The sequence below is a fragment of the Heloderma suspectum genome, chromosome 3 (assembly GCF_057233095.1).
Source record: "Heloderma suspectum isolate Gila_16-S chromosome 3, 16-S_ref, whole genome shotgun sequence".
Taxonomy (NCBI): Eukaryota; Metazoa; Chordata; class Lepidosauria; order Squamata; family Helodermatidae; genus Heloderma; species Heloderma suspectum.
In genome coordinates this window covers 315,062,124-315,089,387 of record NC_139460.1, presented here as the reverse complement: position 1 = coordinate 315,089,387, position 27,264 = coordinate 315,062,124, and the positions used below count along the sequence as shown (strand labels likewise).

General features: G+C 44.1%; 1 protein-coding gene across 3 annotated transcripts in view; it reads right to left on the bottom strand.

Moving 5' to 3' along the window:
- Window positions 1-27,264, bottom strand: part of USP13 (ubiquitin specific peptidase 13) — a 144,244-nt gene that overhangs the window by 27,130 nt on the left and 89,850 nt on the right. For all 3 annotated transcript variants that reach the window (XM_084847557.1, XM_084847559.1, XM_084847558.1), the window contains 5 exons: window positions 26,528-26,622; window positions 22,774-22,961; window positions 19,562-19,633; window positions 10,466-10,559; window positions 1,780-1,905 (listed from right to left, as the gene is read on the bottom strand). In XM_084847557.1, the coding sequence (XP_084703683.1) occupies window positions 1,780-1,905; window positions 10,466-10,559; window positions 19,562-19,633; window positions 22,774-22,961; window positions 26,528-26,622 (575 nt within the window). The remainder of the gene's footprint in view (window positions 1-1,779; window positions 1,906-10,465; window positions 10,560-19,561; window positions 19,634-22,773; window positions 22,962-26,527; window positions 26,623-27,264) is intronic.

Sequence of the window (27,264 nt, the reverse complement as noted above, 5' to 3'; positions counted from 1 at the left end):
CAGCTGAGTGTCCTTTCGGCTTTGGCCCAGCCGCTTCACTCTTTCTGGCGTTACTTGGAAATACCCTCTGCTCTTCCCCAGTAGCATATTGGACACCTTCCGACCTGAGGGGCTCATCTTCCGGCGTCATATCTGTTAGCCTTGTGATACGTTCCATGGGGTTTTCTTGGCAAGAATACTGGAGTGGGTTGCCATTTCCTTCTCCAGTGGACCACATTTTGTCAGAACTCTCTGCCATGACCTGTCCGTCTTGGGTGGCCCTGCACGGTATAGCTTATGGCTTCACTGAGTTACGCAAGCCCCTTCGCCACAACAAGGCAGTGATCCATGAAGGGGCTTATTAGCTTAGGCAGCTCTAAAAGGGAGATCAGCCAAATTCATGGAGGACAGATTTATCTTCCAACTACTAGCCATGATCGCTAAATGGAGCATCAAGGCTCAGAGGCACTAGCTCTCTGAAATTAGGCACTGGGCAATGCTGTTATTTTTATTTTCTACTTGTGACTTTTCTGGAGGCAACTGGTTGGCCACGGTTGAAAACAAGATGCTGGGCTACTCTGATCCTGTCGTGCTCTTGTTATGAAAACCCTGTCGTGCTGATCAGGACTCAGGAATCTGGCTGATACAAAGAAGGCACTGGGATGGGCTAGGAAAAAGTTATTTTTCCCATGCCAACTTCCATCCCTCCATAGAGCAGGCACGTTTCATACTTTAAGAACAACTCATTTGCTAGTTTTATGAATGAGCAACATTGGAAGCTGCTCTCGGGGATGGCCACAGACCTCTTTCTTGCCTGTGACAATCTTAGCCTTGGGTATCGATGACTGTGATATATCTTAATACTACCAGATGTCCACATGCCACAGCTGGCAATGCCAGCTCCAGGTTTGGGGGGAGGGGGGCTTGGGTAAGACAGCCTGAATGGGACCCATCCTTTACTGAGTCTGTCTTTTCACTGCCATCACCAGCAGCTCCTCCTCACTGCTACCCCTTCCGTGCTTGACAGCCAGCGAGCAAGTAGGCAGTGGCGTCTGCTGTTATTCCTTCTCACCACCACTGACAGGTGAATAAGCAGGTTGCAATGGTGAAGATCAGGAGTAAGTCCAGGGGGCTCTTGACAGTGGGCCCCCTGCTGAGGTGTGTGGTTTCTCAGCAAGGGCTGAACCATTCCAACCCTTGACACTAGACTTGTCAGTTAGCAAGTGTATGCTACTGTCCAATCAAATAGTACTGGCACTCGTGGATAGAGGGAATTATTTTTGCACTATGATGCACTATGTGCATGACAGGGGCAGTTTTTCAGCCTTGACATCAACATTCATGAAACAAGCCTTATTCATATGGTACTCATCTCCCGCATCAATATTCAAAATTCAGTTTAAAAGGCTCTTGCATTGATTGTCATTAAATTTATGTCATGGCATTCTTTAAGGTAAAATATGATGAGGCACTTCTAATCTGTTCATCCCATTGATTTATTTTTTCAGAATTGAATTGATTTAGCTAAGTCAGCCGCTTGAAGAAAGCCCAGCTAAATCAGCAGTTTTTTCTTGGTAAGGCTCAAATAATGGTCTCCTTTTCCTCTCTAGTCTCCCCTGCTTCCAAATTCTTACTGCAAGCTTGTTGAGGCAAGAACACATCTTTCTTACTTATGTGCATCTGTAAACGCACCATGTACACTGTCGGTACTACACCAATCTGTAAATAAAAGATTAACATACCTTCTACTTGTTACCTAACGTAAAAGAAGACAGAAATAGCATTTAATCCTTTGCTCACCTCTATTAGATTTATAAGGTGCAAAAAGAACTCCTGTGCATCTTGTTGCCGATTGGAGGAGAACTCAGGGTGCCCTTTGCTTACAAAAGCTTTGAACATGCGAGGAGAAATGCCATTGTGCTGAGGCTAAAAAACAGAAAGAAGAAAACAGGTCAAACCTGTATGGTAATACATGTTGCATTTAACAGGGCAGAAACTATTATCATGGTCCTTTATGTAATACCTTCACATTTTCTCAGTAACCCTTAAAAGTCTATTATTCTCATTTTATCATGTTTGGGGGTGTGAGGAGATGGAGGATAAGATATAAATACTTGCACAAAGGTAGACATAGGAAGTCCATGGGTGAACCAATGAAATTCATACTGCCACTTCATATAGTATGTACATTCTGCATGTGGTCAGGAATCGGAGCAAGTCTTGAGCATGTCCCATGCCCCATGTCCCTCCAGTACACTGAACGCCATTCACATCAGAACATGTATACTCCATGTACACATAAATACCTTTGTTCCTGTGTTTTCCTTCTACCCATGCATTCCTTTCTTGTGACAAAGGGATTGTGCAGATGCCCTGCTGACATTGGTAATTTTAAATGAAGGCACTCAAGACTGCAGTTCACGCCTGCGGCCAAACTACACATGACCTTAATTGGATTCCCCCCCACCCCTGTAATCTGCACTGCAAAAAAGGGTCCTATTGAAAGAAATGGCACCTTATTTTCCAATGCAAATTGCAGGTGCAGGCCCCCAATCGTGGTCAGGACCACAGCATCCGTGTGTGTGTGCGCGCGCGTGCATATGTTAAAGTTGCCTTACTCCCCATGCTAGGGTCGGGATCAGGGGCCATGCTGGCAATCTGTCAAAGAAGCCCTGTACTAACAGCAGAACTACACAGTTAAGGTCATGTGTAGTTTTGCCATCATGTAGATGCTTAAAGCTGGGTGAATGCAAACCAGGCCTACTGCAAACACATTCCTGAGTCCAATACAATGGAAAAGCAAACACATAAGGGCCATTCACACATTACACAACACCTAGATTGCATCAGCGTCTCCCAGGACACACACATGGAGTGCGAAGAGGAATGTTCCTGACCACATGGTCAATACATGTCAGGGAGCCATAATCTATCATAGCTCTCTGGTGCATGCCCACCATATGTGCCTGAGTATTTAGGCGCATATGCTTTCACTTATACCAGCCTTCCCCAAGCTGGTGCCCTCCAGATGTTTGGGGCTACAGCTTCTAGCATTTCTTACCATTGGCCATGATGGCTACAGCTAATGGAAGTTGGTCCAAAACGTCTGGAGTGCACCAGGCTCGGGAAGGCTGTCTTATACTTTGCGTGTTCAAACATGGCTGCCATGTAAGTGTGCAGCAGCTCAAAAGAAGCTAGAGGGAAGGGGATGGGAGAAGAGAAGATTCCACCATGTGACTGGTAATATAACAACAGAAATTGTCTGGACTTTGTTCAGGTAAAACCCCACCCACAAAATTGACAGGGACCAGCACGTGCCATGCATTTTACATGGAAAGTCTTTCACATTCCCCACATCTGTGGAATAAGTCTCATAGAGATGGAGACAGATACTGGGAATTCAGACAACTGTTTTGGATAGCACACCAGTGTCCTCCACTGCCTTGAATTAAGAATAGGAAAGATATAACAAAACTCCAACTGCTTTACATACTGATTATGCCTGTGCCAGGAAGTTTTAGAACGGGAAAAATAAAAGCAAGCCCCCCGGGCAACAGTCGCTATAGCTCAAGGCTGTCCAAAATACCAAAGCTCAAGATGCAGAGGTGGTTACCCTTGGTTAGTAAAACCTGTCTAGAAGACCAAGGAATTCCAGGCTTTTTCCATCACATCATTAAGGTGATTATCTTGAGTCATTCACAGAAGTAAGAACCCTGCCATTGTTTTTAAGGTCACTCAGCCACTGGAAAGTTTTAAAGCATGTATTAGGGAGCAAGGATTAGCACGGCTCCATGCCACACGTACAAATGGGTGGCAAATGTACCTTGCTACCACAAAATATATGAAGTGGATGTAATGTCACAAGGCCAAAGAAGGACATGTTGAGAGGCCCTGAACTTGCCATGCATTCTTTTCTTTTCTTTTAAATTTAAAAAAAAACTGTTAGTAATTTGCAAAAACACGTGGGCCAAATTCAACTCACCTGGGATCCCAATCTGGCCCTCTTGGGTTCCCCAGAAGGCCACGCCCCTTCCCTTGGCCATGCCCCTTCCCCTCAACTGCCAATCGTTGGGTGGTTTCTTGACTTGTGTGCAGTTTTCCCCATTCTTAAAGGCTGAAATGCCACTTCTAAGGCTTAGTTACTGGCAGGAAGAGCTTTAAGATAAAATATGCTGGCATTTTGGCCCCACCCCTTTTGCCTTCAGCCCTGTTCGCCACTGAAACGTGGCCCGATACTTCTCTGAAATTGAATTCAGCTCTTGGGCTAAAAGAGGCTCAACATCCCTGGACTAGATGGACTTTTAGTCTGATTCAACAGGGCTCCTCTTTCTTCCTTTCTTTCTTTCTTTCTCTCTCTCTCTCTCTCTCTCTCTCTCTTTCTCACACACACAACTACAATTCCCAGAATTCTTTGGCTAGAGGGGAAGGGTGTTAAACCAGTTTAAGAGCATCTCTACATGAGGCTTCTATTTCATGCTCATGATTAGCCACTCACGGAAGTTTGCAGGTCCTTTACACGATGCTGTCAACCTCCAGGACATCTCCCGCTCATTTCCCCCCTTATCCCACTTTAAAAAAGAACGGAAATAAGCTGTAATAAACCTTAATGGCACCATATCAGCAGTGTGAACTGCCACCATTGCACTATAATTCAGCCACTAGATGGTGCTGTTTCACTGAATATATACAGCATTGCTTGCTGAGAAGGGAAGTTTTCAATTCTAAATCACATATTCACTGTCTAAAGGAGACCATTGTAAACCGAAAAGACTCCGGAAGAAGAAAGCCCAGTAAGGGTGCAGGGGTTTTGCTTAATGTAGAGATGCTCTAAGACTCCAGTGTGGACGTGTCCATTACTGTCTGGCCCAACAGCCCAACTATCCTCTGACAGTCCAACCACCTCATCTCCACTTGTCTCTTACACATGTGGTTTCAGGAAAACAAGACAGCTACAGCCTACACCAACCTTCTTCCTTTTGGTTTTTTACCATCCTCCCTCTCAATTTCCTATCCCAATCCCCCAAGTGGGGGGCTTGCTCTCTGGAACTTCCTCCTTATGCCAAACTAATCTACTGCACTGCAGATTATAGTGTGTATTTATACACACAGAGGGAGAAAATTCAGGGCATGCTTTCCATATCAACAGTTGCAAAACAATTTTGCTAAAAATAAGCTGGGCCGGATCATTCAATCTCTCAAATGAATGCTTTTGGCAGGAGGCATCCAATGACATCCAGTAGTGGATGGATTCCAAAGATACAAGAAATTAAAAGACACAACAGCTCTCTATGAAGTGTGTTAACAGACACAGTTAAAGTGCATGTTATTCATGTAAAAAACAGGAATGCATTTGTATAAATCAGGCCAAACATTCTTTACATTAAGTTTGGCATGGTTTGCCAAAGATAAGACTGGAAGGAAAAATTGAAGTTAATCATCATTATTATCCCCGTTTCACAGAGGAAGAACTAAAGCCGAAAAGTGGCCATCCAGTGTGTTTTTGGCTGAGCAGGATTTGAACTTAGTTTTCGGGGGGGGGGGGGAGCTCCAGAAGGTGGTGAACTAGGGCAGTTGCCAAAGCCTTGAAACAAAGAGGGGGACTCACTGTGGGAGGAAGCTGGAGAAAACCCTTCAAGAAAACAAAAGCTCCTTTGCTTTTCCTACATCTTAACTAGGTTTACCCAGAGTGTTATTCTGAATTAATGCAGAATAGAAAGATGTGATTCTGTGCAGGCAGCCCAAGAGATTGGGGTAGAGGGGTACAATACTACTTTTGGGCAGTGCAGGAATGGAAAATGAGGATGGTCTCCTTCAGTTAGACCATGGAGAGTTGGGCAGAGGAGGAGAATATGTTGTTGTTGTTATGTGGCTTGTTTTGCTTCCATAAATAATCTGGGCAGAAGTCTCTCGGATACCCCTCAGTTTGGGCACCCCGCCCTATCACTCATTGGTTAAGAGGCTCCACTGGTGGCCTCTTGTCCTGCCCAGCCCCTTCCTCGAAAACCTGAAATCGGCTCTGCAGGTTTTCCAAGTCTAAACACTTTTGCCCCATGACTGTATCACACACTGGCTTGAGAGCTGTGCTCCTACAAACACGTTCCTAAACATTCCTCACTATCAATATAACAGCTCCACCAGATAACATAGCAACTGGGCTACTGTAAACACAATCCAGATTCAACAGAGAATTAGCAGGGGCAGAAACGGTTTTACTTATTCATTACATTTCTATACCACCCAACCGCTAAAGCTCTCTAGGTGCTTCACAAAATAAAATGTAAAACTGTGCAATATTAAAATATAAAACATTCTGTAAACACCTAAAAGTTTAAAACAGAATAAAACAAATAAAAAATTCAACAGTGGTGTGAAATCTAAAAAAGCACTAACACAACTGAAAAGCTTGGAAGAATAAATGTTTTCATTTGGTGAGACAACATAGCGCCACACAAGTGTCTGGGGAGGGCATTGCACAACTAGAGGGACATCAGTGAAAAAACCCTTTTCTTAGTAGCCACAATCTTCATCTCATTTGGCAAGAGCATACAGAAGAAGGCCTATGAAGACCATGTTAGGGGCTGGGAAGGTATATCTTGCTTTGTAAACCACCCAGAGAGCTTTGGCTGTGGGGCAGTATGGAAATGTAATAAATAATTGTAATAATAATAATATGGGATGAGGCTATCCTTCAAGCAGCCTGGCCCCAAGTCATTTCGGCTCTGAAGCATAATACTAGCACTTTATATGGGGCCCAAAAAATGACTGGAAGACAGTGCAGATTACGAAGCACAGGCTAACATGATCCAGTCCCTGTTAACAATCTTGTTGCCATAGTTTGCACCAGCTGAAGTTTCTGAACCAATTTCAAAGGCAGCTCCATGTATGCTGCCTTAAATTGCAGTAATCCAAGGAAGGAGTTTCCAGAACATGGATAACTGTAGCTAGGCTATCTCTATCATAGTTGGTATGTCAGCCTAAGCTGGTAAAAGGGGCTCCATGCCACCAAGTCCAACTATACCTCAAGTGACAATGCTGGATCCAACAGCACCCCCAAACTATGAATCTGATCCTTTCAAGGGAGAGCAATCCCGTTCAGAACAGGTTGACCATCACTCACCCAGATAGACAAACTGCCCACTAACACTACCTCCATCTGGTCTGGTCTCCACACAGGTCTTTTATCCTGCAATCAAGATTGGTTACTCATGGAAGTTTTCAGGTCCTTTATATGATGTCGTCATCCTCCAGGGCCTCTCCCACTCTTTGTAACCATTATCGCTGTTTTTTCATGACAAGGAAAGTCTAGTATTTTCTCTTTATCCCGCTATATCCCACTATAGAAGCGTCATGAAAATACGAAATTCCACTATACTGCAGCGTCATCTAGCAGCTTTATAACCAAATATATAGAACTTGCCGAGAAAGAAAATCCCTGAAAAACAGCCCATGTCAGCCCATGTAAAGGACCCAATCTTAATCCCACAAGGAATCCAGAACACAAGCCCCAATAAGGCTACGGGATTTTACCCTCATGTAGAGATGGCCTGAGTCTCAGTTTATTGGTGGTGGAAAATTATTCTATTTTCCAACATCACCACCACAGCACGTTAAAGGCCATTTAAATCAGGAGTTTACCTGCTGTGCTTATAAACAATGTTATGGAAAATATTCTGAGTCCTCACATGGCAGCAGATGGTGCAATCAACGAAGTGGTGCTTTGTCTTTCCTCCATGCATACACAAAGACCAGCAATACCAGAGGTCAAACAGCTTCTATGTAGTTTTGATCTGATGTACTCCACATGTTTGTGAGCTGAATTCCTGGGACTCTGTCGGACAGCTTCTGGCTCCCACCTGGTTACATGGAACCCTGACAATCAACCAGATGGAAAGGGGAGGAAACTTGGCCTGGGGCAGTCCTGGGTTTGAATCCTTGCTCAGCCATGAAGCTCGCTGGGTGACAGATGCCACCTCTCTGCCTAATTTCTCTTATACAGTTATTGTGAAGACAAAATGGAATTCTAAACATGAGAAATACCTAGGCTTTCAAACATAATACCTAAGCCAAGAGCCATGCTGGCTGGGAATTATGGGAGTTGCAGTCCAACACATCTGGAGGATGCCAGGGCAGGGACAGCTGCTTTAACAGTTCTGTAGCGGTGAAAGGCAACTCAGCTTCAGTTTCTCCCACTCCACCCACTATCCCCACTGCCATCACTTGGGGGGTGAAAACAAGAATTCTGCTTGTGCCAGCAGGAACAAATGGAGGGTGGATGAGAGACAGCTAAAAGAAGACGGCTGACAAAGTTCTCCCCTATTGGCTCCTAGCCTAGTTTGAGCCAGTCATACACATCTGCAATGACATGCCGGTATTCTAATCCTTTGTATGTTGGCAGAGGCACAGGCTAGGAGCTAAAATGCACAGGCTCTCCTCACAGCTAATTTGCGCTCAGCTGGTCATGTGAATAAGCTCCAACTCTCCCTTCATCTGTCAGAGTCATCTTCTCTAGCTACCATTCTCTATAAATTAGGACTGTCAAATGATTAAAGCATCATTAGCTAATTAGACCAGTAAAAAGGGTGATTGTTCACTTACATTTAAGTACATTTGCATATTAGAGAACCTTCCATGTAAGTGCTTTTTCTGAGATACTGAGAAAAGTGCGCGACAGCTAACAATTTAAAAAAGAAAAACTGCTACTCCTCATTATTAAAAGGAAATACCATCTTTAACCTTTTGTCTTTAATCCCCTATTTAAAAAGCAACATGGCAGAACCCAAATAACCTCCCCCACAAAAAAGACAGTGCATCAGTTTAACGCTTGGTCTTACCAATTAAAATGTGTCTTAACTGACTAACACTGGTCTTAATCAGTTACTCAACACAAAGATTAGCTGATTAATCTTCTGATTAACCTTGCAACCCTACTATAAATACATCCTTGTGTTTACCCCAAGTAGTTCTTCCAGGAAGAAAAATTCCTCTCCAGCTACAGCATCTCCTGTATCCATTACATGGTGACCTTTCCTTTCCAAATACACCACCTTAGAGGAAGAGGCCTGGGGGGTGGGGGGGTGCATCCGTCATGAGTTCCCACATTTTAGGGTAACAAACCATTGGCTGCAACACAAATGCTAACTAGACACAAGCTGAACTATGTCAGACTGTCTTAGTCTTGTTCAGACGTACATATAAGCCTCAGCTTTGTGTGCTACCAGCCCCCTCCCCCCTCCTCTCCTCCACAGTCATGGTTGTGAGGAAGATATCAGAAGCTCCCACTTCCATTTTTAACTAACTGCAGCTTAGCGTTATGTCCAAACCCAGATAAACTGTAGTTAGTACTAATTATAGTTTATTGAAACAAGCCAACTTCAAATTGGGATTTATGTAGCTGCCGTTTCGATGAACCATAGTTAAGATTAAACAAAGTTTAGGGTTCAGATGCAATGGTAAACTGTGGTTGATTGAAAATGCAAGTAGAAGTGACCAATCTCCTCTTTTCTGTCATGTCAGAAAAGGTGGTGGGGAGGATGCCTGAGTCCAAGGCTCGTTCACATAACACTAAACAATAGTTTAGTGTTATGTCTGAAGGAGGCCACCTGGTTTGCACGTAATGACAAACCAAAGTATGGGTTGTTGCCTTACCCAGAGTATACACATGATTTGTCTGCCAGATGATTGCACAAAGCATAGGTTGTTTTTTCAACTGCTGAATTGTTTGTTTTCCTCCTCCTTCAGCCGCTCCCTCCCTATATTCCAAATGCCTTTGTGATGCTGTAGTACTGGCACGTAGAGTGGCCAGTTTTTTTTACCACTCTTGCCTGCCACCTTTGTAGCCTGGTGAAACAACCCATGAATAACCCATGGTTCTGGGTACGTACAAGGTAACAATAATCCATAGTTAAAACAACCCAGAGTGCACAACCCAACAACAAACCATGGGTTCTCTTCCTAGTTTGCTTGTGGTTAACAACCCATAGATAACCAATAGTTCTAGTTTCCCACATAACAGCAACCCAGGATTCAACAACCCATACTCAACCCATAGTCTGGCTTGCCATTACGTGTGAATCTCTGTGTTTGGCATGATGTATACCTGACAACAAGAAGGAAGGAGTTACCTATATTGGTTTAAAACCAGATCAAATTGCAACATCTGAACCCTTGAACTAGAGCCACATGAAGGCATCCTACTAAGAACTTCCTAAGCATCCTCTCTTACTGCTGTGCTTGGATTACAGTGAAAGTCAATTGGAGCTCTTCACTGGGAAGACTGAAGGCAGAGATGCCCTCATCAACCCTCAGTACTTCCACAAAGGAGACCCACTTCACCCTTTTGCAGACTGCAATGTTTCACAATGGCTGCAATTTTCCAGGAGATCATCATCTTGCTAAAACATCCCAGCTATAGCCCTTTACACCTGTTCCCCTTTCTCAGGGTGCCTCTTCTACCTAGTTCTCAGGCTGCACATGCTGGGTCAAATACCTTGTGTTCTTCTTTCATCACCTGTTCAATGAGCTCAGATTTCGTTGGCGGTTTAGAGTATTGGCCTGAAAGGAGGCCATGTCCCAATTTAGCCCTGTAGTAGAGGGTGAGGGTGGTGGGGAAAGAGAGAAAGCAGACAAAACATTTCCCACCAGGTTTAGAGAAGGGAAAAACAGCAGGAGCTTGAAAGTAAAGTTAGATTGACCAGCCTGTTAACACAGATCCCACATTCCGCACCACTGCTGTGCTCCAATTAAATCTCTCCCTCCACCCTTGACATCCTTATTTTGGGCAAAATCAGTTTAAAATATCATAACGTTAGCTCTGTGGGCGACAAACAAAAATGAAACTATGTTGATTAGTAATAATTATTGGAACACTCTGGTGCAGGTCTGGGGGGGTCCTGAGCCCAGGTTCTCTTACTTAATCTCTACATCTTTATTTATTAATTATTCATGTTGTTATCCTTAATACTAAGAATATTTAGTATCTTTAGAGAGGGCAGGCAACTTTTTTAGATCAGGGTGGACAACCTGTGGCCCTCAGCCTAATTTCAAAAGCCTCCTGCAAGTGATCAGTTCAGACCTCTGGCAAAAGTGATCCATTCTTCCCCCAGCAGCCTCCTGGGCAGGGAAGAAGAGAGGGTGGGAGAGTGAGAGAGAGAAAAGCAGGAGGCAGACAGAGAGATAAAAGGGGATGGTCCCACCCTCTTTTAGATCCGGCTCCACCAGCATGCAGCCCCTGACAGAAAAAAAGGTTTCCCCACTGCTGCTTTAGATGCTTCCAAGGAACCCACCTTGGAAGCAGCTCTCTAAATTGACGTATGTTTATCACTGACAAAATCTGTCTTGAAAAAACTGCTGCATTTGCACTTACACAGCAATCACTACACACCATACCTGAGCAAAGTGCTACACAATGAGAAGCACAAATCCCAGAAAATTGCCTCATGCCATTTTATTTCCGAGGAAGCAATCCCTGGGATGCTGAGAAATAAATCATCTCTCACTAGAAAAGACTAAAAATGTTCCAGAATCACGCACACAGACAAGACTTGCACTACAAACACCTTGAGCTGATATATTAAAAGAAATGCAAGCCAGCCGGGCTCAGCAGAAAGTGAGGGATTGGTAAAAAAAAAAATTTACAATGGATCATGATGGCTATATACTACTTTCAAGATCAGAGGCCACTGAATACCAGTTGCTGAAGAACAACAGCAGAAGAAAATTATCAGCCTCCTGTCATGCTTGTGGGCTTCCCATTGGCATCTGGTTGGCCACAGTGGGAAATGGAATGCTGGACTAGGAAACCCATTAGTCTGATCCAACAGGGCTCTTCTTAGGCTCCATTTGACTTACTGACCTTATAACAAGATTGAGTAATCATAGACTGCTATAATTCAGTATGAAAAGCCACAAATTCCTGTGTTCCTATCTTGCTACTCCCTCATCTCCTGGTCTTCCCACATTCTGCCTTGTTATTTTACCTCAGTTTTCTAATCTCCAAACGTATTCTGCATCACCCCTATTGTTGTTGTTTATTCGGTCAGTCGCTTCCGACTCTTCGTGACTTCATGGACCAGCCCACGCCAGAGCTTCCTGTCGGCCATTGCCATCCCCAGCTCCCCCAAAGTTGAGTCCGTCACCTCCAGAATATCATCCATCCATCTTGCCCATGGTCGGTCCCTCTTCCTTTTGCCTTCCACTTTCCCTAGCATCAGCATCTTCTCCAGAGTGTCCTGTCTTCTCATGATGTGGCCACAGTACTTCAGTTTTGCCTTTAATATCATTCCCTCAAGTGAGCAGTCTGGCTTTATTTCCTGGAGGATGGACTCGTTTGATCTTCTTACAGTCCAAGGCACTCTCAGAATTTTCCTCCAGCACCACAGTTCAAATGCATCTATCTTCCTTCGCTCAGCCTTCCTTATGGTCCAGCTCTCGCAGCCATAGGTTACTACGGGGAATACCATTGCTTGAACTATGCGGACCTTTGTTGTCAGTGTGATGTCTCTGCTCTTCACTATTTTATCAAGATTTGTCATTGCTCTCCTCCCAAGAAGTAAAAGACTTCTGATTTCCTGGTTGCAGTAAGCGTCTGCAATAATCTTTGTGCCTGTCAGGGTGGACACTGAGCCCATAGAATCCCAGAGTAGTTCTGATTCTGAGGAAGAGCAGTCGCTCCTGGGAGAGGAGCGCGCTCCTCTTTCCCAGGACCAACAGCTGACGGAAATTCCTCCCACCAGCATTCCTAGTTTAGTTAGCAGTCCAGGGAGTGACCAGGCACAGATAGCAGACTTGGTGGATGCGCGACGCAGACGCAGAGAGCGGCGCCAGATGGAGGGCGCGGAAAGGAGGCGTAATGCCAGGTTGGCGCGCAAACAACGGCTGCGCCCAGAGGATCCAAGGGAAAAGGGGAGGGACTCTCCCTAGTCCTTAAGTTCAGGGGTCTGCCAGTAATTCCCTTTCAAACGGGGACCAACTGTTCCAACGTAGGGCATAGGTACTGTGCTGCTCAGATCTAGCTGCAATCAGTATTGTTGTTAAGTTGTAAAAGAAGAATAAAGCTTTGAAAGGAATTCCTTTGTCTGTGTCTGGACTTGGCTACTGGATTAGACTGAGAGAGGCCTCCAAGGAGCCCTTGACAGTGCCTAGAAAGACAAAGTCTGTCACTGCCTCCATGTTTTCCCCCTCTATTTGCCAGTTATCAATCAAGCTGGTTGCCATAAACTTGGTTTTTTTGAGGTTTAACTGCAACCCAGGTTTTGCACTTTCTTCTTTCACCTTCGTCATGAGGTTCCTCAGCTCCTCCTCACTTTCAGCCATCAAAGTGGTATCATCTGCATATCTGAGATTGTTAATGTTTCTCCCAGCAATTTTAACTCCAGCCTTGGATTCATCAAGCCCAGCACGTCGCACGATGTGTTCTGCATACAGGTTGAGTAGGTAGGGTGAGAGTATACGACCCAGCCGTACTCCCTTCCCAATCTTAAACCAACCCATTGTTCCGTGGTCTGTTCTTACCGTTGCTACTTGGTCGTTATACAGATCCTCAGGAGGCAAACAAGATGACTTGGTATCCCCATACCACCGAGAACTTGCCACAGTTTGTTATGATCCACACAGTCAAAGGCTTTAGAATAGTCAATAAAACAGAAATAGATGTTTTTTCTGAACCTCCCTGGCTTTCTCCATTATCCAGCGGATATTGGCAATTTGGTCTCTAGTTCCTCTGCCTTTTCTAAACCCAGCTTGTACATCTGGCAATTCTCGTTCCATGAATTGCTGGAGTCTACCTTGCAAGATCTTGAGCATTATCTTACTGGCATGTGAAATAAGTGCCACTGTTCGATAGTTTGAACATTCTTTGGTGCTTCCCTTTTTTGGTATGGGGATATAAGTTGATTTTTTCCAGTCTGGTGGCCATTCTTATGTTTTTCAAATTTGCTGGCATTTGGCATGCATCACCTTGACAGCATCATCTTGCAAGATTTTAAACAGTTCAGCTGGGATACCATCGTCTCCTGCTGCCTTGTTATTAGCAATGCTTCTTAAGACCCATTCAACCTCGCTCTTCAGGATGTCTGGCTCTAGCTCACTGACCATTAAATCTATCCCCGATATTATTATCCTTCCTATTCAGATCTTCTGTATAGTCTCGCCACCTTTTCTTGATCTCTTCTGCTTCTGTTAAGTCCTTGCCATCTTTGTTTTTCATCATACCCATTTTTGCCTGGAATTTACCTCCGATGTTTCTAATTTTCTGGAAGAGGTCTCTTGTCCTTCCTAGTCTATTATCTTCTTCCGCTTCCGTGCATTGCTTGTTTAAAAATAATTCCTTATCGCTTCTGGCTAACCTCTGGAATTTTGCATTTAATTGGGCATATCTCCCCCTATCACTGTTGCCTTTTGCTTTCCTTCTTTCTTGGGCTACTTCCAGTGTCTCAGCAGACAGCCATCATGCCTCCTTGGTTTTCTTTTTCTTTGGGACATTTTTTGTTGTCGCCTCCTGAACAATGTTGTGAACTTCTGTCCATAGTTCTTCCGGGACCCTATCTACTAAATCTAGTCCCTTAAATCTATTTTTCACCTCCACTGCATATTCATTAGGAATATTCGTGAGCTCATATCTAACTGATCTGTGGGTCTTCCCTATTCTCTTTAGTCTGATTCTAAATTGTGCAATAAGAAGTTCGTGATCTGAACTACAGTAAGTTCCAGGTCTTATTTTTACCGACTGCATAGATGTCCGCCACCTTTGGCTACAAAGGATGTAGTCAATCTGATTTCGGTGTCAACCATCTGGTGAAGTCGATGTATAAAGTCGTCTCTTAGGTTGTTGGAAGAGAGTGTTTGTTATGCACAGTGAGTTGTCTTGGCAAAATTCTATCAGCCTATGTCCCGCTTCATTTTGTTCTCCCAGACCATGCTTGCCTGTAATTCCAGGTGTCGTTTGACTACCCACCTTAGCATTCCAGTCTCCTGTAATGAAAATAACATCTCTTTTTGGCGTATTATCCAGTAGGTGCTGCAGATCCTCATAGAACTGATCTGCTTCTTCAGCATCTGTGGCTGGGGCGTATATTTGGATCACTGTGATGTTACTGTCAGTAAATTGGCTTTGCTCCCTTCGCTGCTCATAAACTTATTTCTTTGTTTGATTTGTGTTCTGCCTTTCTATCAAGAAAAATGGCACTCAAGGTGGCTTACAATCATAAAAAAACTTGATTAAAACAATAATAAACAAATGCATTAAAACACAATTAAAAACACAATAATAACAGAATAAAACCAGTATCCTGTATGTGCCCAAAGCCTGCTTGAATAAAGACATCTTTACCTGCCAGCAGAAGGAGAGGGAGTGAACTTTGCTTCCTTCAGCAGAGAGTTCCAAAGCCAGGGAGTGGCCACTGAGAAGGCCCCCCTCATGTCACCACCCAGTGTGCCTCTGAAGGCAGTGGAATCGAAAGAAGGGCCTCTCCTGAAGACCTTAGGACTGGCAGGTTCATATGAGAGAAGAAAGTATTTCAGATAGCCTGGTCCCAAGCCATATAGGTCTTTATAGGTCATAACCAGCACTCTGAATTCTGCCCAGAAACAGACCATTAGCCAGCGAAGCTGCTGTAAAAAGGGAGTTACATGTTTGCTGTAATCGGCCCCAATTAACAGTCTGGCCACAGCATTCTGAGCAAGCTGAAGTTTCTGAACAGTATTTGAAGGCAGACCCACATAAAGCATGTCCAAACAGGATTTAACTAAGGCATGCATGACTGTGGCCAAATCAAACATCTCTAGGAACAGGTGCAGTTGCCACACTAGCCTCAGCTGAGCAAAACCTGGGCATCCAAGTTCAGGGCTGAGTCACTCAATTTGCAAATATGTCTTCAAGGGAAGTATAACCCCATCTAGTATAGAGTGAAACCCTATTTCCTGATCTGCCTTTCAACTAACCAGGAACACTTCTGTCTTGTCTGGATTAAGCTTCAGTTTGTTTACCCTCATCCAGTCCATTACCGATATCAGACACCAATTTAGAACTAGAACAGCTTCCTTGGATTTAGATGGAAAGGAGAGATAGAGTGGGGTGTCATCAGTATATTTGGTGGCACTGAACTCCAAAACTCAGGACAATCTCTCCCAGCAGTGGCATGGATATGTTAAATAGCATGGGGAATAAGATGGAGCCCTGAGAGACAACACAAGCAAATGACCATCGCATCGAACAGGAATCCTCCAGCGCCACCTTACAAAATCCCCCTTCCAAGAAGGACTGAAACCACCATATAACAGTGCCCCCCAGTCCCATCTGAGACAGATGTCTCAGAAGAATAGCATGGTCAATGGTATTGAAAGCTGCTGAAAGATCCAGCAGAAATAACAGGGACACACTCCCCTTGTCCTGTTCCTGGCGTAGATGGTCCACCAAGCTGACCAAACCAGTCTCTGTCCCATAACCAGGCCTGAAGCCAGATTGAAATGGATCTAGATAATCCACTCCATCTGGAAATCCCTGGAGCTGAGAAGACACACGATGCTCCAGCCCCTTGTCCAAGAATGGAATATTGGAAACCAGCCAGAAATTATCCAATATAGTGTGGTTCAGGGAGAGGTTTTTTTTTTAAAAAAAGGTCTTACCACTGCCTCTTTTAGGCAAGACATAATCACACCTTGCCATAAAGAGTTATTCACCACTACCCTTACCCACTCAAGCCAGTCGTCATCCCTGCCCTTCCCAGCTGCTTTTATAAGCTGGGAAGGGCAAGAGTCCAGCACATAAGTGGTAGGCCTCACCACTCCAAGGATGCTGTCCACATCCTCGGGCTGTACAAATTGAAAAGTATCTATTGTAACTGGATCAGCAGGGGCTAAGGTTACATCCACCAGGCCTGTATCAACAATGGCATCCAGGGGGCTGTCTTCACAAGTGATTTAGTGCGAAGGTAGAGCAGTCTGAATTCCTTCACAACAGATGACATCGTCACCAATCCACCACCAACCAGCCACTTCCCTCTTGAAAAGCTGCATTTTCTGAAACTCCTTTTACTCTGACTTTTTTACTGAAAGCAGCTCCCTGGCAGTTTTGCCACAGTGTGCCATGTCCCCACCTCATTAAATCCTGGGCATTCCTCTGTGACCTGGCAGTGACATGGTCAAGGGGATGGGATGCCCCATTCCCCCTTGTTTTCTCAATGGAAGTAGTTTTTCCCATTTAGAAAATCCCCAGGAGTACAGCAGTGAACCTCACATTACCGCAGTAGTGGGGACACTCATTCACCTTAGGTAGCCCGGTTGTAATCTTTAACATATCCCTCCCCCCTTCTGTGCATGTTTACTGGGAAGTAAGAAATAAATCTTGCTCCCCTGCAGTGAAAGAGTTAAAGCTAACTTTAGTAATTCGCCCTAAAGCACTCTTTTGCTTCTCTTAAATAGCTATTGTGATGCTGTGCTTCTTTGATGCTCTGTTGTTTCTCTGATGTAAATTCATTTCTCTGTTATGTAAAAGTCCCTTCTCATTTTATCACAGTAAGGATCTTTCAGGTTTAGCTTCTCATTGCAACCAGGGAGGAGAAAGGGGGGGGGGGGGTTGGAAGCAACAGGCAAAACTGCACAAATGGGGAACCATGGGGTGGGAGCAATAACTCTGCAGCAGATTGCTGGAATGGGGCAAAATTGGGATGGGGGGAGGCTCTCAGGGGGAGCCTCCAGATGCTGTACTAGAGAACTGGGGATTTTGGCTTCTTCAAGGAAATCTGCACACATGGGGAAAATTAGTTGCTCTGCATTCATAATAATGTAGTAACAGGGGGGAGCCTGGACAGGGGTGGGAAACAAGCCTTTCTTATTGGTTCAGCAGCCCCTGCCAGTTTGATGACGTTCAGTTATACTCCCCCCCACCCCACCCGGACGTATGCTCCTTTGAAGCGCTGTGTGACCCCTGAAAACCAGATTTTAAAGGTATGCTACACTTGGCTTATCTTGCTTCATAGAATCATAGAATAGTAGGGTTGGAAGGAGCCTTTAAGACCATTGAGTCCAACCCGCTGCTCATTGCAGGAATCTCCCCTGTTCACTGCAGGAATCTAAGTCAAAGCATCCCTGACAGATGGCTGTCCAGCTTCATCTTGAATGCCTCCAGCATGGGAGAGCCCTCCCTAGGCTTCATGTGTCCCTGATGGACCAAAGCTGATTCCATGAAAATCCCGGTAATACTCCAATGTGCTTCTCATTCCATTGTCGTGAAGATCTCCCCAAATAAGCACAGATATCATCAGTTAAAGAAAAAGTGCCATGCAAACTGGTGCCGTGTAAAGTGCCATGCAAACTGGTCACAACAGGCTATGGAGTGGTTCACCTTCTCTTCTCACAGGCCAGAGCGCAACAGTCTTCTGACCACCCGAAAAACCTCTGCTGGGCGACTCTGTGCACATGTAATGGTGGTGAAGTACAATTTCTTCACTGCCCTCACTGCCATGGAGTAGGCTTTCAAACTTCAGAAGTCCAAAGAACCTTTGTTCTTTTATTGACTCTTTCATGAGACTAGTTCCCTCCACTGTTGACACAGCCGTCATGTGGGAAAACCAAGTCAAATTCAGATTTATTGCTTAGCCATTACATTACAGTGATCAGATCAAAGACAATCAAATATGACCAAACATTTTCAAACTTGATTGGCAATTCCAAACATGAATAAAATCAAAATCACACTACAATTACTGCCACAGTAACAATAAGCCAGAATTCTAAGCCACGCTGCAACCATGACTTATAACACGGACATCGGGGGAGAGACAAGACAGAGTTCCCGGTTTGCCATTCATGGTAAGCAAATCATGGATTGAAGGTCCATGGCTTGTACGTGGGCTCCCTTCGAAGACAGTCCAGAAACTTCAGCTAGTGCAAAATATGGCTGCAAGAATTCTAACTGGGACCAGGTGCTATGATCATATTACACCAGTCCTCTCTCACCTACATTGGTTCCCAATTTGTTTCCAGGGCCAATTTACAGTGCTGGTTTTGACTTATAAAGCTCTACATGGCTTGGGATCTTGATATCTAATAGAATGCCTCCTCCCATATGTATCTGCCCATAATTTAAGGCTATCCATAAAAGCCTTCCTTCGAGTGCCCCCTCATACTGAGGCTCAGAGAGAGGCAACAAGAGAGAGGACTTTTTCAGTGGTGGCCTCCCAGCTCTGGAATGCTCTCCCAAGAGAAGCTTGCCTGATGTCTACACTGCTATCTTTCCAGAGCGAGGCTAAGAATTTCCTGTTCTCCCAGGCTTTTAAAAACTTTTAAAATATTTTATTGTACTTGTGTTTTATTATCCTAGTCCCTGCAATGCGGCTTTACCTCCTATATTAATTTATTATGCTGCTGCAATCTTGCCTCCAAACTCATTTCAAAAGGAAATCTATAATTTAATGAGAAGGTGAAAAGATAACTAGTTCAATTCCCCCATATCCAGACCAAAAGAGACAATCAATTTTTGTCTGGGTTCATCATAAAGGCTACAAAAAAGCAAGTAATTTAGGGGTTAAGTAATTAAGCAATTTAAGTAATTCTGAATGAACCCGTTTAATACAAAGCAACCACTTACATCTGTGTGTTGAAATCTTGTGATGGGTCCAGAGGGGAGCAGTCAAATATTCTTGGAAGGCTTCCCACATACCTATCCAGAGACAACAGCAGGGAAGGGAGAGGAAGAGAAGAAGCAATCAAAGATTATGTAATGATGCATGTTGGAGTCTTTTGCTGAGAGGCATGACATCTTGAGACCTCACCAATGGCATTTCGGAGTTCATATAAGTCAGTTCTCTCTTGCAGATGGTAGGACCAACATGAGAACAGCATTCTGCACTGGTCTGGTGATCACAGAGCTTCCCCTTAGCCAGGCTTGGAGGGAGCAGCTTTTCTGTGATGACCAACCCAGAGAAGAATGCTGTCCTCATGGTTGCTCTATCATTGAACAAGTTTCTCTACTCTGATGTAAGAGGACTAGTCAGATTAGGAGGTTTTGTTCACATTTTAACTTTCCTCCTAAAGAACTTGTTTGAAGTAGAAAGTTTGAAGCCCACTGGGAATCCAATTCCAATCAGTAATTTTTGGAACCTGGAAGTTCGCCTTTTGCCTCTTCCTGCTGTACCGTGTGGTCCTTCTTCTGTCTGCCGTCAAGTATTGTTAGACTAGAAACCAAAATAAAGAACAGCACTGTGTGATACTTCAGCGCATAGGGCCTTCAAATCCCTAAATGGCTTAGGGACAGGTTACCTGACAGGCCATATGCTCCCATATAGACCTGTCCAGGAATGAAGTTCAACTGGAGAGCCCTTGCTCTTGGTACCATCTCAAGTTATCTACTGAGTGAGCACAAGCAGGGTCTTTTCTGTGGCAGTGCCAAGCCCTGGTATGCTCCCCTAGGCAAAATCCATCAGGCTCCATCTTTGTGACTTTTCCATCACAAATGGAAGACATGTTTGATTCAGCAGGCTTTTAACATATAACAGCGTTTAGTTCTACCTGCAGCTAGCTTTTAAATAGTTAATTAGGGACAGCTTGATGCAAATGTTGACCCCATGTGGGGCTGCTGTGAAAAGGGCAAATTCCATGTTAGGCATAATTAGGAAAGGAATCAAAAATAAAATTGCCAATATCATACTGCCATTTTACAAATCTATAGTGTGGCCACACTTGGAAATCTGTGTACAGTACTTCACACAACGCATAGTCAAACTATGGAATTCGCTACCACAGGATGTAGTGATGGCCACCAATCTGGATGGCTTTAAAAGGGGGGTGGACAAATTCATGGAGGAGAAGGCTGTCGATGGCTACTAGTCCTGATTGTATTTATTTTTTTCTTTATTACATTTATAACTCGCATTTTTCCTCCTTAAGGAACCCATAGTGGCGTACATAATCCTCCTCCTCTCCATTTTATCCTCACAGCAACCCTGTGAGGTAGGTTGGGCTGAGAGTCTGTGACTGGCCCAAAGTCACCCAGTGAGCTTCCATGGCTGAGTGGGGACTAGAACCCAGATCTCCCAGCTCCCAGTCCAACACTCTAGCCACTACACCACACTGGCTCCTGTTGGCTATGTGCTACCTCCAGGACCAGAGGCACTGAGCCTATGTACACAAGTTGCTGGGGAACATAGGCGGGAGGGTGCGGTTGCGCTCATGCCCTGCTTGTGAGTTCCCAGTCAACAGCTGGTTGGCCACTGTGTGAACAGAATGCTGGACTGAATGGACCCTCGGTCTGATCCAGCATGGTTCTTTGTATTCTTATGTACAGTTCTGGTCATCACACCCAAAAAAGGATATTGTAGAGTCGGAAAAGTTGCAGAAAAGGGTAACCGAAATGATCAAGGGGCTCGAGCAACTCCCCTATGAGGAAAGGTTACAACGTTTGGGATTGTTTAGCTTACAAAAACGGTGAGTCAGGGGAGACATGATAGAGGTGTACAACATTATGCATTGTGTGGAGAAAGTGGATAGGGAGACATTTTTCTCCCTCTCTCATAATAGTAGAACCTGGAGTCATCCCATAAAGGTGATTGGTAGAAGATTCAGGAATAGATGTAAGGAGTTACTTCTTCACACAGTGCATAGTTAAACTATGGAATTCGCTACCACAAGATGTAGTGATGGCCACCAATTTGGATGGCTTTCAAATGGGATTAGACAAATTCAACGAGGAAAAGGCTATCAATGGTTACTAATCCTATGTACACCAGTTGCTGGGGGACATAACCAGAAGGGTGTTGTTGCACTCATGTTCAACTTGTGGGTTTCCCACACACAGCTGGTTGGCCACTGTGTGAACAGAATGCTGGACGAGATGGACCCTTGGTCTGAACCAGCAGGGCTCTTCTCATGTTCTTACATTCTCACATCTTTTTGATTTTGTGTTGCTGCTGGCTGTATTATATATTTTAACAGTCTGCCTTATTTATATTTTTATAATCCTGTTGTACTGTTTTGATCCCTCTGCTCCAAGGCACTCCGGGTGCAACAATAGAAGAGCAACATATAAATAATAAATTATTATTGTTTATTATTATGGGTTCTCAAATGGTAGAACTCCCAGGGGGGTATGAGACACTCATAGGTGGGTCACTAACAGGAGAACTCTGGAAGCAACCCAGCACTCCTGGTAGACAAGCAGGAGCTGGAGGATGGAGCTGTTCAGTTCCTGGAGCAGCCACATGGACCCTGCTGCCAGGCAAGCAAGTGGGGATGACAGTGGGAAGGGGCTAAAATGTACCTTTTCATATCCATCCCCTCTGGACAAGAGATTCTCAGGCAATTCACACTGCTGTGTACAGAGAATCTCAATGTACTTGCCCGCTAAACAGATGGCTGGCACAGAGTTGCCAGTGGGGGAGGAGGACGTGTCCCTGGAAAGTAGAGTAAGTGTAGAAGTCGAGCTCACTTTTTAAAAAATATTAAGAAAATCCTGCTTGAACATGTGCTTATTACAGTCACCTTCATATAGTAAGCTTTTTAAATGTACGCTAGAAAAAATGTAAAGTGAGAACACAACAAAATCATCTTTGCCAACAGACAGGAATACTCGTCAGGGAGCCCCAATTAACTGCAGCTCCCTGTTGGGCACAAACTCAATGAGTCTGCCACTAAGTAATGTGTGAACTACCCTTAATTTTTTTTTTTTTTAAAGAAAACAAATGAAAGTCTACTTGTAACTGAGGGAATACCAGTTTGCCATCACACAGACAAGCAACTACAAAGTACATTTAAGCAAAGGGACTGCAGCGATTTAGTTGCTACAAAACTCCCTGGACAACTTACGTTCGCTGGAATTCAGGGATGCTGAAAATGGCCTGCAGGACAGTGCTGACGTAGGAGCTGTTCCCCAGGTTTTTGATACCAGTGTATCCTGGACCATACATTGGCTTTAGCTTCATGCCAGATTCCTGGATCACTTCCCATTCAGAGACTCTGGGTTTGATATCATTATCTCTCAGGCCGTTTTCTATCTGAATGCAAGAGAGGCTTTTAAGAAGAAGCAGTTTACAAAGGCACATTCTGAGAACATGCAGAGCAAGGGCATTTAAAAAGGAAAAAAAAGAGGAAATCTCATCTGATCATGAAAATAACATTCCTATATGAAATAATACCCTTCAGCATAAAAATAGCTCACTTTCTACTTTCTGAGATATAGATGTGATCATGTCTCCCCCTGCTGAACTATCCAAACAACTGTAATCAACACATGGTGTTCACAGCTTAAAGCACACTTTATAGCTATAGCACAGAAACAGTACTTCCAGATGAGGCCTTTATTGTGCAATTGCCCTGTCTCATTCACACAATTGGGGGGGGCATTCAAATGTCATTGTTTTCAAGATAGCGGACCACCTTTACAGCACCAGCTCTGTGGGGTAGCTCACTGGAAATGCACCATTTGTCTCTTTCCTTCTCTCTGCCATCAACACTCCCGATTAACCCATATTGAGGGGCAAGTGAACTCCCCCTGACTCACAGGGTGTTTATTCAGGAGTAGGAAGACATCCAGCTACGCTCCCAGCCTCTACCAGCCAAGCGGTTAGCTCTCCCTCCGTTGCTTCAGTAGTGTAAGCCAATGGTCTAAGTGGGGGTGGGGGGAGATACACACACAGCCTGACCCTCAAAAGTGTAAATAAGAATCCAGTCCAGCCCCAAATTCCAATTAAGTAAAGTTGATTAAAGTAAGGGTAAAAGCAGGGAAGGAAAGCAGTGAGTAAACACAATAACGTAAGGATAATAAAACTTAGGCCAGATTACTTGTCTACCTGCATCTGTGATGAGAAATCTATCATACCAAATAGGATGGATGGATGAAGAGGGGCAACCCAGAAAGTGCACTTTGCCATGTTCTATGCTGTCTAATGGGTGATCTTAACTGACAGCAGCGAAGCAATTGACCAATGGTTCATGTACACAGGGGGTGCGCACGGAAAAGGACCATCAACACCAGAGTTTGAGGAGGAGAGAATTGGCAAGGAAGTGGCTATTCCTTTCCTGTCTGACTGCCTTGTGCATCTAAAACAGATGCTGGATGGCATCTCATCAGAATGAATGTGCTATGCCAGCCAATATATGGAACGTTTAAAATGTCAACAGTTGACAGCGTCAGGCTTATTGACAGTCGCCTTCAGTATTTAACTGTTCTGTGCTTCCCCACTGCTTCTTCCATCTTTTTTTTTCGACAAAAAAATCGGTTAAGGTGGAAAAGATGAAATAGCTGTTCAATGTATTTTAATTGGTAGTATTAATTGGTATGCTTCCATCCGGAAGCATCCTCAGTCACCATGATCTCCACAGAAAGTTCCTTGTTTCACTGCAGAACTTTCACATGCAATTTGTGGTAAAAACAAAAAAAACAAAATTGTGAGCAAACCCCCATCTTGCCTCATTGTTACTGAGAGTCATTGTAATGACAAAGAGACAGAGCTATGAATCAGGAGGTCCCTTGATCAAATCTAATTCTGGGGGTTCCCCAATCGTCCACTAAGCTTCTTCTGCAGTTATCTCAGTGATCACAGATAAAAGGGTGCTTAAAATACTCTGCTCTTAAATACCCTGCACAGAACAGTGCTGTCCTTTGCAGGCATGGAGGCTGTTGCACTGGGGCTTACTCCTGAGTAGACAGGCATAGAACTGAGCTGTGGCTTGTATGCTTGGTAGGAAAATATCCAAACTGGTACAAATTACATCTGGCCCTATGCACTCTGCCCTTAGCCCTGCTGGAATGCAGCCCCAGAGACCGTTCCCAAATTGGAATTTGGCCCAAGGCCAAAAAAAGGTTTGCCACCTCTGCCCTAGTAAGTGTGTCTTGTGGTTACTGTCTTTCTATCTGTTTGTAACTAATAGCAGCGGGGGGGGGGATTTAAATGGAGGGGGAAGATGTTGGAAGAAAAGGTTAAACACCCCCTTCCCCCAGCACCACAGCCCTGGCCCAATTCAGGACGAACTGCAGCTGTTTTTAAGTGAAGAAAAAGATGTCAGGCTTCAAGTGCAGTTATTATCAGGACATGGACAATATTGATGATATAGATAAACTATCTGATAAACTATTGCTTTGTTGTTGATGCACTTCTCTTTGCTATCTAGAGATAGAAGTTTACATTCTTCCTACATGCTGTCCCTATCTTTCTGTCATCGGCTTAGCAATGAACTGGTATTCACACTTCCTACAAGTGCAGGCAAATGGGAAGATCAAGGGACAGAACTGCAAAAGGAGAGTGTATCAACCTCTCAAACAAAAATGTACAGTTGAGTGGATATCCTCTGAACAGCCAAGATCCAAAGAACTGTACAACTAGTTCCACATCCTGAAGAGAGCTTTGGGGTTGTTTCTCAAACTGTAGCCTACCGTGCCACAGAGAAATCTCCTTTTGAAAAGCAGGGGAGTTTCAAGAGCACTTTCAACATGGCACATGGATCCACTGTCCCAAGTAAAAAACCCAAAAAACTAAAGCAAAACACTGGGTAAACAGAAGTGTTCCTGAAGTAGTTCTTTGGATCCTGCCTATGATATTCCATCAGCATTACATCTCCTGCTCCTGTATGTGAAACCATCTGACAGCCATATTCTTAAAGCAAGCTATTTCAGATGTAGCTCTGTCATGTGGCTTATGTTTTTTTTAATATGTTTTCTTTAATATATATTTGCTTTACATATCCTGGGCTGATTCAGGCAAGACAATAGCCCAGCTTGCACATCACAGATACCGAAGGTTTAAATAAACACTGGGTAGCCATGAACAAGCGGGAGTGAGCAAGCATGCTGGTTCCCAACCAACTGCTCATGCTGAGTTAAACAACCCAGGGACACTCCGTCCCTGGGCTGTTTATTGTGATGTCCAAATCCAGAATTGGAGGTTGCTGGGGGAAGAACAATCCAGACTTGGAACCCATGATTTGTTCTTGGGTTACAAGTTTGGGTTGTTCCTCCTCCAACTACCTACAATTCTGGGTCTGGATGTCATAACACAACCAAGGCATGGAGCATATGTGGATTGTTTAACTTAGCAGGAGTGGGTGGGAACCAGCACGCTCACTCGCTCCTGCTTAATTAACTGCTTAATAAAAACAATTAATTGTTTGTGATGTGCAAACCAGGTCCATGTGTGGGTGAAGCTGGATCATGTCTACCTGCTTGCCCCATGCATCCAGCCCATTTCCAGGCCTGCCCAGTTTCTACATGTTGGATAAGATTGTTGACTTTGGGCTGATACATTTGCATAGTCCCAAACACTGCAAAACATGACTGCCCAGTTTGAACCCCTGAGCTGGACAGGAGGGTGGCCATAATCCTCCTTCTCAACCAGATATATACTCCTCTACATGCTTAGTGCCTTACTGGAACCAGTCTACTGCCATTTTATTATGGCACCAGATGTCCTTTAGTAAGAGAACATAAGCTGAAAAGCAGATTGTATATATTTAAAATAAACAAACATTCCAAGAAACATTGGAAAGTATTTCTGGCTGAGACATTTCTTTCCCCATTTTCTATGACCGCTCAAGAGAGATTCTGAATGAAAGGCCAATCACTTACTACATGCATTTGGAGCATATCAATTCCAAAATGCGCTAAGTGTTTGGCTATGTGTGGGTCCAAAACTGCCTCCTCTTCATCAAAGGAATAGACATCTGCAGAAATAAAAACAAAAGGGGCAGTTCAAGGACTGTTAGCCATCAATATTATTTAACAACAACAGACTCTGAAACATTGCCACCTACATAACAGACTGAGCGATAGCAATACATTTTGCTGCACATATGGCAGTCCAGTTATTAAGGAAATACAGTGATTCAGTACAACTTGTTCATTACCAAGTTCTCCACATTACAAAGCTTCCACTGGCAACTGGGAGATACCATTCTACAATGCTCCTCAGACATTACAAAAATAGTGAGGAGACCCATTTTTCCGTAGCTTCATCCCACATTACCCAGCATGCATCGGGGTGACTGGGAGGACTGGACCCATAAAACTGATCCCACCCTCATGCCAGCAGGCTTCTCAACATTGGTAGAAGGGGCTATAGCTCAGTAGGAGAGCACATGCTTTGTATGCAGAAGGTCTCAGTTCAATCCCTGGCATCTCTAGTTAAAAGGGTCAGAGTGTAGTAGCAATGTGGAGGGTCAGACTAAGTAGCCTCATGCCTCATGTTTTTGCTGAGCTCTTTCTCCTTCAAATACATTTTGCAAGCTGAAAAGATGCAAGAATTTCTTATCTTGTCAACAAGGCTAAGGTCAGAGTTATCATGTTCTCTGCTTATCATGTCCTAT